Below are 14,384 nucleotides of genomic sequence, written 5' to 3' on the forward strand. Positions count from 1 at the left end.
TTTGCATCTTAGGTCCTGCTATAACTAATAGATCCTTATCTTTTCAGCTCGTGTCAGTTTTTGCCCTAAAAATAATACATTCCTCCATCAATTCATCTATGAACCAACGTCAAGACATCATAGACTGTTCACAATAATTTAACACAGGTGTAACAGCTTCCCTTCCCTGCATACCCCCCGCCCTCCACCCCATCAGTCATGACTTGGTTTGCACGGATTCTTTGTTCATGGTTCAGACCATTCACACAGAATGGAATAAAATTTTATTATTTTCAATTCCACACATAAACGAGATGCTGAGAAAGCCCTTGTCATCTCTGACAGAGAAGCAGAGCAGCTCTGTTTCATGAATGACAGCACAATTAAAGCTAAAATAATATAAAAATAATTTGAAAAATCCCTTTTCTGTACACTCTCAAATAAAGCAAGAAAGATAAACAACAGCTTCTTTTTCTGCTAGCCAGAAAATGTGTTTCTATTCATTTGGGCTTTGAAGTTCGGTGGACCCCTCATCTGTGTGCCTATACGTGTGGTTATGTGTGTCTAATCTATGCAGTGTAGTGGCCCCTAATTTTTTCATCTAGTTTGTCTAATCTTAAGCTACTTAACCAATGCGAATACTATTATATCACATTGAACAACTTGACATAATTGCTTCTTTGAAATACTAGGAATGTTTACACATTTATTTGGCTTGAGAAGGACTGAAATATTACAGATATTATATTATCTAGCTTTTGTTTTTTTTTTTAAGAATATGGCTCTTAATAAATCGATTTTCTGAGTTCCAGAGCAAAAGTCCCTTTTAAAAAAATTTCTGAGGCTGACTTGAAGCAGGAAGAATGTCTTCTGATTTGGCCAAAAATATGGGGAGTATTTTAGATCATTTAAAATTTGAAGAATAAGTCTATAAAGGGGCCCTTTGTTGTCAACTGTTCCAGCCAAACTTGCCATGAAGTGTGTTTGTCAAAGTATCTCCACTCGACCAGCAGAGGGCACTTTAAACACCTCTGCATTGCCTTAGGGAGCAAATGCAGATGATGCAGAAACACAGTGTTTACCCAAGATCAAGAAGAGCCCTGCAGGTTGTTTGAAATTCACAAAAATATAGAAAATATGGACTGTACCACAGGGTTTCATTTGACAGTTATGAATATGTGTGAAGTCACCGAGGGAGGGGTATACTTATTGTCTATTATATTGATCTTCGGCTCCTTTCCCACTGTCTTTTTCTCTTTCCCAGCTCAAGAACGGTACAGCGCTGCACCTTTTTACAGGTAGTAGAGTCGATTTTTCAAATCATTTGAGTTGTATCTTTTTTATTCTGTATTTACTCCTCTGTTTGAAAGCCTGAGGCAACAGAACAAAGGATAATGCTTCCTACCTCATTTAGGCGTAGGAATTAAACTATCAGAAATGCTCTGAGATGGGGCTGCCCTTTTAGGAACTGGGCTGCGTTATTTCCTTCCTCCCAGGAAGAACCCTGGAAAAATATTGTGCCCCGTTTGGTTTTGGCAAACTCACTAGACTGAGGCTGTGCGAGGAAGGGAAACAAGCCTCTTAGTTGAAATGTAGTTGTTTATATCCATTTTCTCAGGGGGTGATTAAGACATCTTTTCTCATGGGGGCTACAACTGCCAACCTTTCTTAAAAAGGCTTTCATTTTTTCAAAAGCATTACTGTTCTAGATATACACCCTGTGTCTCTTCCATTTTTATCTTTTCTGTTGGCTCCAGTTTAGTGTCAAAAAAGATTAGAAAGGATTGTGTGTATGGGTTCGCACAGTTTTTTAAGTAAACTTCTTTGATCCTTAGAGAAATATAACAACACTTAGTAAATACATTTTTTTTTCTCATATACTGTTAATAGCTTTTGTTTGCCTTCTCTTTCTCTGCCTCTGGCCCACTTTTGTTCTCATTTGTCCTAGAGTTGACAGATAAAGAGGGAATGGGGTCTTCCAGCAGCAGTCCTTTGAGATGGAGGTGTACTCAGTGAGTCCTCACCCAAAAAGGATCATAAACTTACTGGGTTAACTCAACCTAATTATCCCTAAGCTGCTTTGGGTTGTGTGTTTTCTCATGTCTTGTTTTGTTTTAGCTGCACCATAGTAATTCCTTGTGCCATTTTCTTTTGTCTATTATTTTTCTTGATGACCCTGAGCTATGGCTTCCTCCTCAGTTCCGACACTAGTCAGCCTTCGTTGTTTTCCTCATCTTGCCAATGTAGGCCTCAAAGAAGAAGTGGCAGAAGAGCACAAGATAGCTGAGGTACATGAGTGAGGACCAGAAGATGTTCTGAAAGTGAGAGTGACACTGGTCATGCTGCATCCAGTGGAAGACCAGGTAGTTAACGACACAGCCCATCAGCATCTGAGTGATCTGGGACAAGGTGATGAACATGGCAAACTTCCGGGAGACTCGGAAACCCGCTGCTCGCAAGGCATAGTAAGAGTACATCACGGAGTGCACGCCATAGTTCATAGTCATGAACCAACCACCCCCGGCAACCATGTCCTTGTAGGAGTACCAGGAGTACAGGAGCACAGTGATGTGGTGGTACCAGTGCAGGAAGATCAGCTTCTGCTTCCTCAGAATGATGAATATTGTATCTCCTGAAAGACAAAGAAAAAAAATGGACATGAGCCCCTTGACCATAACAAAACCATAATCTATTATCTCTGCAAGAAGGTAGATGTCTTGAATTGGCACTTGAGAATGAGATGGACTGGGTTAGACTCCTGGACTGATATTTACTAGCTCAGGGACCCTGGGCAAGTTATTTATCCTATTTTCCCATTTCATCATCTGTAAAATGGGGATAATAATAGTTTGAAATTATCTGAGGATTAAATAGGATACTCAACATGCCCTCTTGGCACATGGTAAGCGCTCAATAAATGTTACTTTCAGAAAGGTGTTTTGCACGAAATCATATTAATTTTTAATTTGGAAGGGACAATAGTAACCGTGTTGTCCATTTCCAACTCAGCCATGCATTTTAGGAAATATCACCTGGAAGAGTCAAATGATATTTATTAATCAAGAGAAACAAATTAGAATTCAAGCGCCCAGCAAAATGTTCTTAGGCCTCTCTGGCGTAGTAAAAAGACACTTTTCTTTCGTCCATGATAAAGGTACTCTTTAAAAACAAACATATCTTTGTAAGCTCCCAATAAAGTGTGAAGCCTTGACATGTGGAAGTTAGGAAAGTAAAATTTAAACAAAAGGCTATTCTGGGATGAGAGACAAGATGGCAGAGAGGAAGGACTTGAGCTCACCTCCTCTCACAAAAACACCAAAATCCCAACTAACTGCTGAACAACCATCGACAAAAAAGACTTGAACCTACCAAAAAAGATATTCTTCACCCAAAGACAAAGAAGAAGCCACAATGAGACGGTAGGAGGTGCACTTTTGCAATATAATTTAATCCCACACCCGCTGGGTGGGCGACCAACAAACTGCAAAAGTATATCGCAGAGGTTCTCCCACAGGAGTGAGAGTTCTGAGCCCCACATCAGGCTCCCCAGCCTGGGGGTCTGGCATCAGGAGAATGAGCCACCAGAGCATTTCGCTTTGAAGGCCAGCAGGGCTTGAGTGCAGGAACTCCACAGGACTGGGGGAAACAGAGACTCCATTCTCGGAGGGTGCACACAAGATTTCACCTGCACTGGGACCCAGGGCAATGCACTGGTTTCATGTGAGCTTGAGCCAGACCTACCTGCTGGTCTTGGAGAGTCTCCTGCAGGGACAAGGCTATGGTCACTATGGGGGCAAGGACACTGATGGCAGACACCGCAGAGAACACTCATTGGCATGAGCTCTCCCAGAGGCTGCCATTTTGGCACCAAGACCTGGCCCCACCCATCAGCAGACAGGGTGCCTAAAGTTGTACTGACCTCACAGCCACCTCTAAACACACACCTTGACATGGCCCTGCCCACAACAGGGACAAGACCCAGCTCTACCCACCAGTGGACATGCACCAGTCCCTCCCACCAGGAAGCCTACACAAGTCCCTGGACCAACCTCACCCACCAGGGAGCAGACACTAGAACTAAGAATTACAATCTTGTAGCCTGAGGAACGGAGACCACAAACACAAAATGTTAGACAAAATGAGATGGCAGAGAAATACGTTCCAGATGAAGGAACAAGATAAAACCCAGAAGAACTAAGTGAAATGGAGATAGACAATCTACCCAAAAAAGAACTCAGAGTAATGATAGTAAAGATGATCCAAGATCTTGGAATAACAATGGAGGCATAGACTGAGAGGATACAAAAAATGTTTAATAAAGAGCTGGAAGCTTTAAAGAACAGAGATGAACAGTACAATAACTGAAAGGAAAAATACACTAGAAGGAATCACTAGCAGAATAAATGAGGAAGAATAAATAAGTGAGGTGGAAGACAGATTGGTGGAAATCACTGCTGTGGAACAGAATAAAGAAAGAAGAATGAAAAGAAATGAGGACAGTCTACGAGACCTCTGGGACAACATTAAATGCACCAACATTCGCATTATAGAGGTCCCAGAAGGAGAAGAGAGAGAGAAAGGGCCTGAGAAATTATTTGAAGAGATTATAGCCTAAAACTTCCCTAACGTAGGAAAGGAAACACTCAAGTCCAGGAAGTGCAGAGAGTCCCATACAGGATAATCCCAAGGAGGAACACGCTGAGACACATACTAATCAAACTGACAAAAATTAATGACAAAGAAAAAATATTAAAAGCAACAAGGGAAAAAACAAATAACATATAAGGGAATCCCCACAAGGTTATCAGCTGATCTTTCAACAGAAACTCTGCAGGCTAGAAGGGAGTGGCATGATATATTTAGTGATGAAAGGGAAAAAAAACTACAACCAAGAATACTCTACCCAGCAAGGCGCTCATTCAGATTTGACGGAAAAATCAAAAGCTTTACAGACAAGCAAAAGCTAAGAGAATTCTGCACCACCAAACCAGCTTTACAACAAATGCTAAAGGAACTTCTCTAGGCAGAAAAGAAATGGCAACAACTAGAAACAGGAAAATTACGAATGGGAAAGCTTGCTGGTAAAGGCAAAAACACAGTAAAGGTAGGAAATCATCCACACACAAATAAGATGTCAAAATGAGCAATCACGAGAAAAGGAGAGGAGAGTACAAATGCAGGATATTGGAAATGCATTTGTTTTAAGTTGCTTGTCTCTTAATTTCAATCTTGTCTATATATAGACAGCTATATCAAACCCTCATAGTAACTGCAAACCAAAAATCTGCAATGGGTAAACACACACAAAAGAAAAAGCAATCCAAATACAACTCTAAAGATAGTCATCAAATCACAAGAGAAGGGAACCAAAAAATGAAGGGAAAAATAAAGACCTACAAAAACAAATCCAAAACAATTGACAAGATGGCAATAAGAACATAATATTGATAACTACCTTAAAATATAAATGGATTAAATGCTCCAACCAAAAGACATAGACTGGCTGAATGGATACAACAATAAGACCCGTATATATGCTGTCTAAAAGAGACCCACTTCAGATTTAGGGACACATACAGACTGAAAGAGGATGGAAAAAGGTATTCCATGCAAATGGAAATCAAAAGAAAGTTGGAGTAGCAATACTCATATCAGACAGAATAGACTTTAAAACAAAGACCGTTGGGCTTTCCTGGTGGTGCAGCGGTTGAGAATCCGCCTGCTGATGCAGGGGACACGGGTTCGTGCCCCAGTCTGGGAAGATCCCACATGCCGCGGAGTGGCTGGGCCCGTGAGCCATGGCCGCTGAGCCTGTGCGTCCGGAGCCTGTGCTCCACAACGGGAGAGGCCCCAACAGTGAGAGGCCCGCGTACAGCAAAATAAAATAAAAATAAAGACCATTACAAGAGGCAAAGAAGGACACTACATAATGATCAATCCAAGAAGAAGATATAACAATTGTAAATGTATATGCACCCAACATAGGAGCACCTCAATATATAAGGCAAATGCTAACAGCCATAAAAGGAGAAATTGACAGTAACACAGTAATAGTGGGGGACTTTAACACCCCACTTACATCAATGGACAGATCATCCAGAGAAAAATCAATAAGGAAACACAGGCCTTAAATAACACATTAGACCAGATGGACTTAATTGATATTTATAGAGCATCCTATCCAAAAGCAGCAGACTACACATTCTTCTCAAGTGCACATGGAACATTCTTCAGGACATATCACATGCTGGGCCACAAAGCCAGCCTCAGTAAATTTAAGAAAATTGAAATCATATCAAGTATCTTTTCTGACCACAATGCTATGAGATTAGAAATCAATTACAAGAAAAAAAAAGAACTAAGAAACACAAAAATGTGGAGGTTAAACAATATGTTACTAAACAACCAAGGGATCGCTGAAGAAATCAAAGAGGAAATAAAAAAACTCCTAGAGACAATTGAAAGCAAAAACTCAATGATCCAAAACCTGTGGGATGTAGCAAAAGCAGTACTAAGAGGGAAGTTTATAGTGATACAGTCTTACCTGAGGAAAGAAGAAAAATCTCAAATAAACAACCTAACCTTACACCTATAGCAATTAGAGAAGGAAGAACAAACAAAACCCAAAGTTAGTAGAAGGAAAGAAATAATAAAGATCAGAGCAGAAATAAATGAAATAGAAATACAGAAAACAATAGAAAAGATCGATGAAACTAGAAGCTGACTCTTTGAAAAGATAAAATTGATAAACCTTTTGCCAAACTCATCAAGGACTAAAAGGGAGAGGGCTCAAATCAATAAAATTAGAAATAAAAAAGAAGTTACAGTTGACAACACAGAAATACACAGGATCATAAGAGGCCATTACAAGCAACTATATGCCAATAAAATGGACAACCTAGAAAAAAATGGACAAATTCTTAGAAAGGTACAAACTTCCAAGACTGAACAAGGAGGAAATAGAAAATATGAACAGACCAATCACAAGTAATGAAATTAAAACTGTGATTAAAATCTTCCACAAACAAAAGTTCAGGCCCAGATGGCTTTACAAGTGACTTCTACCAAACATTTACAGAGGAGTTAACACCTATTCTTCTGAAACTATTCCAAAAAATTGTAGAGGAAGGAACACTTCCAAACTGAGGCCACCATCACCCTGATACCAAAAACCAGACAAAGATACACACACACACACACACACACACACACACACACAAATTACAGGTCAATATCAATGATGAACATAGAAAAATCCTCAACAAAATATTAGCAAACCAAATCCAACGATACATTAAAAGGATCATACACACCATGATCAAGTGGGATTTATCCCAGGGATGCAAGGATTTTTCAATATTTGCAAATCTATCATTGTGATACACCACATTAATAAACTGAAGAAGAAAAACCAGATGATCATCTCAATAGAAAAAGCTTTTGACAAAGTTCAACACCCGTTTATGATAAACTCTCCAGAATGTGGGCATAGAGGGAATACACCTCAACATAATAAAGGTCATATATGACAAACCCACAGCTAATATACTCAATGGTGAAAAGCTGAAATCATTTCCTCTAAGGGCAGGAACAAGACAAGAATGTTCATTCTCACCACTTTTATTCAACATAGTTTTGGAAGTCCTAGCCACGGCAACCAGAGGAAAAAAAAATAAAAGGAATACAAATGGGAAAAGAAGAAGTAAAACTGTCACTGTTTGTAGATGACATGGTACTATACATAGAGAATCCTAAAGATGCTACCAGAAAACTACTAGAGCTAATCAATAAATTTGGTAAAGTTGCAGGTTACAAAATTAATACACAGAAATTTGTTGCATTTGTATACACTAACAACAAAAGATCAGAAAGAGTAATACAGGAAACAATCCCATTTACCATCATATCAAAAAGAATAAAATACCTAGGAATAAACTTACCTAAGGAGGCAAAAGACCTGTACTCCAAAAACTATAAGATGCTGATGAAAGAAACTGAAGATGACACAAACAGATGGAAAGATATACCATGTTCTTGGATTGGAAGAATGAATATTGTTAAAATGACTATACTATTGAATGCAATCTACAGATTCAATGCAATTCCTATTAAATTACCAATGGCATTTTTCATAGACCTAGAACAAAAAGTCTTAAAATTTATGTGGAGACACAAAAGACCCCAAATAGCCAGAGCAATCCTGACAAAGAAAAACGAAGCTGGAGGAATCAGGCTCCCTGACTTCAGACTATACTACAAGGCTACAGTCATCAAAGCAGTATGATACTGGCACAAAAAATCAATGGAACAGGATAGAAAGCCCAGAAATAAACCCACACACCTATAGTCAATTAATCTATGACAAACGATGCAAGAATATACAATGGGGAAGAGACAGTCCCTTCAGTAAGTGGTGCTGGGAAAACTGGACAGCTACATGTAAAAGAATGACACTAGAACATTCTTTAACACCATACACAAAAATAAACTCAAAATGGATTAAAGACCTAAATATAAGACTGGATACTATAAAACTCTTAGAGGAAAGCATAGGCAGAACACTCTTTGACATAAATCACAGCAAAATCCTTTTTTGATCCAGCTCCTACAGTAATGGAAATAAAAACAAAAATAAACAAATAGGACCTAATTAAACTTAAAAGCTTTTGCACAGCAAAGGAAACCACAAACAAAACGAAAAGAAAACCCACAGAATGGGAGGAAATATTTGCAAATGAAGTGATCGACAGGGATTAATCTCCAAAATATACAAACAGCTCATGCAGCTCAATATCAAAACAACAACCCAATCAAAAAATGGGCAGGTCTAAATAGACATTTCTCCAAAGAAGACATACAGATGGCCAAAAAGCACATGAAAAAATGCTCAACATCACTATAGGTATTAGAGAAATGCAAGTCAAAACTACAATGAGGTATGATCTCACACTGATCAGAATGGCCATCATCAAAAAGTCTACAAACAATACCCTTTTTAAAAAAAATTCTACATGTAAACAATATCATATATTTGTCTTTCTGTGTCTGACTTACTTCACTCAGTATGATAATCTCTAGGTCCATCTATGGTGCTGCAAGTGGCATTATTTTGTACTTTTTTGTGGCTGAGTAATCTTCCATTGTATATATGGAACTTATTTATGAAACAGAAATACATTCACGGATGTAGAAAACAAACTTATGGTTACCGGGGATAAGAGGGTGAAGGGATAAATTGGGAGATTGGGATTGACATATACATACTACTTTATATAAAATAAATAACTAATAAGGACCTACTGTATAGCACAGGGAACTCTACTCAATACTCTGTAATACTCAATACTGAAACAGAAATACATTCACGGATGTAGAAAACAAACTTATGGTTACCAGGGGATAAGAGGGTGAAGGGATAAATTGGGAGATTGGGATTGACATATACATACTACTTTATATAAAATAAATAACTAATAAGGACCTACTGTATAGCACAGGGAACTCTACTCAATACTCTGTAATGGGCTATATGGGAAAAGAATCTAAAAAAAAAAAGTGGAATATGTATATGTATAACTGATTCACTTTACTGTACACCTGAAACTAACACCACATTGTAAATCAACTATACTCCCAATAAAAATTTTTTAGAAGTCTACAAACAATAAATGCTGGAGGGCTTCCCTGGTGGCGCAGTGGTTAGGAGTCCACCTGCCGACGCAGGGGACATGGGTTCGTGCCCCTGTCCGGGAGGATCCCACATGCCGCAGAGCGGCTGGGCCCGTGAGCCATGGCTGCTGAGCCTGCGCGTCCGGAGCCTGTGCTCCGCAACACGAGAGGCCACAGCAGTGAGAGGCCTGCGTACCACACACACACAAAAAAAATTTGGAGAGGGTATGGAGAAAAGGGAACCCTCCTACACTGTTGGTGGGAATGTAAATTGATAGAGCCACCATGGAGAACAGTATGGAGGTTCCTTAAAAAATGAAAAATAGAACTACCATATGATCCAGCAATCCCACTCCTGGGCATATATCCAGAAAAAAATGTAATTTGAAAAGATACATGCACCCCAATGTTTATTGCAGCACTATTACTATTTACTATAGGCAAGACATGGAAGCAATGTAAATGTCCATTGACAGAGGAATGGATAAAGATGATGTGGTACATATATACAATGTGTATATACAATGGAATATTACTCAGTCATAAAAAAGAATGAAATAATGCCGTTTGCAGCAACATGGATGGACCTAGAGATTATCATATTAAGTGAAGTAAGTCAGACAAAGACAAATATCATATGGTATCACTTATATGTGGAATCTTAAAATGATACAAATGAACTTATTTACAAAACAGAAACAGACTTTGAAAACAAACTTATAGTTACCAAAGGGAAAAGGCAGGGGGAGGGATAAATTAGGAGTTTAGGATTAATAGATACACACTACTATATATAAAATAAATAATCAACATGAACCTACTGTATAGCACAGGGAACTCTACTCAATACTCTGTAATAACTTATTTGGGAAAAGAACTTGAAAAAGAACGGATATGTGTATATTTATAAGTGAATCACTTTGCTGTACACTTGAAACTAACCCAACATTGTAAATCAACTATACACTAATATAAAATAAAAATTAAATTAAAAAAAATTAAATAAACAGCAAAAATAGGAAAAGAGAAAAAAATTACTTTCTACTGTATTTACTGAAGAGGATAATAGGAATATTTTGGTACCAATGAATCAAGTGATAAAAAACTGAGAATGACACACATTTTTATGGAATTAACTTTGAAAAAGCTTTCCAGGATCTATCCAAAATTTTATTAATATTATCCCCCTTGAAGAAAAAGGCCACTGTTTTTTTCAGTCTAATGCTCTCCCATCTGAGCTATTTCGACTATCCAAAAGATCACTGTGTCTAAGGTAGAGAATTCATATTATAGAAGCAAGAATGGTGCTCAGTCAGGTAGATGCTATTAATCTGCAGTGATTCTCTTAAAAGTCTAGGGATTCTGAAAAATATACTTTAGAACACTTACGTAAAAATGGATGAAGAGCAAGCACAGTAACAAATACACCTGATTCCATTAATGAGTCCAAAAAAAAAAAAAGCATCTTCCTGCATAAATCCTGTTTCTGTCCCATGTGAGACAGAAACAGGATTTATGCAGGCAGATGCTTCATTCTTTTTCCTATCTCTGTGGTTTTCAGATATGGGAAAAACCAATATCCCTCATGACCTTTGGTGAACTCGAACTTGACTTCTTTTTGTATAACAAGGAGATCTAGGTGGTCCCTCTTCTTATTCTGAAATTTAATTAAGCACAAGGGAACTTAGTACTTACCCTTGTCTTATCCCTCATACTTCAAGGATGCCCTAAAACATCTCATACAAAGGAAGGTCAGATAATGCTGGATCTTGGAAAGACTTTTAAAGTTCTGATGGCTGTGGTTGGAATAATACAGGTGGTGCCCTATTCCACTCAGCAGGAGCTATTAGTTTATTTCCCTACTGAACTGTTAAACATTATTACTTCTCATAGTGCAAAACAAAACTACAATGAGGTATCACTTCACACCAATCAGAATGACTATCATCAGGGAACCCTCCTACACTGTTGGTGCAAATGTAAATTGGTATAGCCACTATGGAGAACAATATGGAGGTTCCTCAAAAAAGTAAAAATAGGGACTGCCCTGGTGGCGCAGTGGATAAGACACCACGCTCCCAGTGCAGGGGGCCTGGGTTCGATCCCTGGTCAGGGAACTAGATCACACATGCATGCCGCAGCTAAGAGTTTGCATGCCACAACTAAGGAGCCTGTCTGCCACAACTAAGACCCGGCGCAACCGAATAAATAAATATTTAAAAAAAGAAAAAAAACAGAGCTACCATATGACCCAGGAATTTCGCTCCTGGGCATACATCCTGAAAAGACAAAAGCTCTAATTCGAAAAGATACACGCACCCCAGTGTCGATAGCCGCACTATAAGCAACCCAAGTGTCCATCAACAGATGAAATGGGTAAAGAAGATGTGGTGTATATATGCAATGGCATATTACTCAGCCATAAAAAGGAATGAAATATTGCCGTTTGCAACAACATGGATGGACCTAGAGAATACCACACTAAGTGAAGTCAAAGACAAATATTATATGCTATCACTTACACGTGGAATCTAAAATATATGCAAATGAGTTCATTTACAAAACAAAAACAGACTCACAGACATACAAAACAAACTTATGGTTACCAAAGGGGAAAGTGGGGGCAGGGCGAGGGATAAGTTAGGTAAACAATAAAGATTTACTGTATAGCACAGGGAACTATATTCAGTATCTTGTAATAACCTATAATGGAAAAAAATCTGGAAAAAAAATAGCTGAATCGCTTTGTGTATACCTGAAACTAACACAAGACTGTAAATCAGCTCTTCTTCAATAAAAAATAAAGTCAGCTGCTACCTAGGGAATATGAAAAAAAACAAAAAACAAACAAAATACCCCAACATTATTATTTGTTTAGAACAGAAAAGGAAAATTTCCAGCTGCTGCATTTCTGAACCTCTTATAAAATTTTCTTTGAAGTCCTCTTCTCTATTATGAGATGCCTAACATATTAAGCCTGTAAATGTCAGACAGACTAATAACGATCAATGGTGATAGTAACTCTCACTTGTATGCTTAAGGGACACAACTAGTGTTAGGAGACCTGGGGTCTACTTACTCATGTTAAACTGTGCTATTTTTGTGTGCTTGTCAAAGATCCACTACTTCTGTGTAATTACTACTCTGCGCCTCCCCTTCCTTCTATGGACTATAACGTAGACACAGTAGTTCCAGGCTACCTTTGTTCCCAGTGGAAAGAAGGTAGAAGTCCAAGGAACTGTATGTTAAAAACAAATTTATTCATTCGTAATTGAGATTTTTTTTATGAGTCTCTAAGTATTAACTACAACAAATATAAATCCTGTACAATATTCAAACATATTGTAATAAAAGTTATTTGCCTTAAAGTAATGAGCATTTTATCCTTTTAAACTCTTTAGATTTAGTTTTAACTCTTATCACCACTTTTATGTAAAACTTTATTGTCTAAAGAACGATTTCAGTGTGGGAAGAGTGGTAGGGGACAAAGCACAGACCATATTAGAATGGGCTAACATAGAAGCTACAAATCTGGAATTGAACATAGCTTTGTGTTTTTCCTGTCTGAGTCGGGGGGGTGGTCTCAGGCTTGATCTGAGACACACTAGGTGTTTCCATTTAATATGGGGAGGTGGGGGCAAAGGACATGTCATGAGATCTTCAAAATGAAATTAATTTAGATATGCATAAGAATTTTTCTCAGAACAGATATGCAGGATGATAGATGGAGTAAAGAAGATGAGGATCTTCCGGTAATGGCCCTGAGCCTCTCAGGAGTAGCATTCCAATGCCATATCAAGATTACTGTCCCCAAGCAGGCCACCAACCCAGAGAAGGGTAGTTTTCCTTGGGTGAGAGGAAGCTTTCCTTGGGTGGGGTTCCAGAAAGAGCTCCCCAAGACCTCTCATGGTTCTTTTGATATCGCAGCTGAGATGCTACACTCACGCAACTCTGGCAGTTATGAATTATTTTTCCTCTGGGGAAAACAACTTAATAACCCATTTAATTTGTCATGAGCCAGTTACACCAAGAGGATGGCACTTCCAGGCCTGTCAAAAGCTACAGAGTGACCTAGAAATACAAACAAAAGATAGGGACTGTGGACGCAATGTTGGCCAACCAATCTTTCTTGGCCAAAGGTCCTGTTAGCATTATGGAAAGTATTTTGGCCAAGTGTAAGCAGTGGGACTTCTGACTCATGAACGTTTCGGCCGTGTCCCATATCTTAGCTTCCTCTGGCTCATGTTCTTTACAAGTCTCTCTAACCTTTGGTTCAGCTATTTTCCATCAAGAGCCAGACTGCAGGCAGGACCTGGTGATCACATACCTAAGTGTTCCTCCTGAACTATGCCTTCTGCCCATGTGCTATTAAGTGTAGCCCTGTGTGCAGCTCTGGAGAAGTTCATGAGCATTTAGAAGCCACAGGGCATGCATGGCCACCGAGATGGGGAGCCCACTGTGTGTGTGGTTTGTTACAGATGGCTGTGCCCCTCTCTTCTGAGAGTTAGGTGGAGCTCTGCTGAGTCAGAGTTTCAAAAACAATGACAAGCTCAACTGAGCAAGGACCTAGACTCAGAGCAGATGTTTCCAAGTTCTAACAAAACAAAATCTCAGCAGGTTTTAATATAATTCAAACAGTAGTCACTCAAAGATTTTGGCACACAAAGCAGGTTGGTGGCTCTCTTCCCCTTACTTATTCTAGTAGACTGTAGCCCTGGAATTCACTGAAATGAGCT

General features: G+C 38.8%; 1 protein-coding gene across 2 annotated transcripts in view; it reads right to left on the reverse strand.

The window, feature by feature from the left end:
- Positions 1-217: 217 nt before the first annotated feature.
- ELOVL6 (ELOVL fatty acid elongase 6) overlaps positions 218-14,384 on the reverse strand; it is a 135,588-nt gene continuing 121,421 nt past the window's right edge. For both annotated transcript variants that reach the window (XM_065877698.1, XM_065877697.1), the window contains one exon: positions 218-2,611. In XM_065877698.1, coding sequence (XP_065733770.1) covers positions 2,187-2,611 — 425 coding nt within the window. In that variant the 3' untranslated portion in view covers positions 218-2,186. The remainder of the gene's footprint in view (positions 2,612-14,384) is intronic.

This window comes from Phocoena phocoena, chromosome 5, assembly GCF_963924675.1.
Source record: "Phocoena phocoena chromosome 5, mPhoPho1.1, whole genome shotgun sequence".
NCBI lineage: Eukaryota > Metazoa > Chordata > Mammalia > Artiodactyla > Phocoenidae > Phocoena > Phocoena phocoena.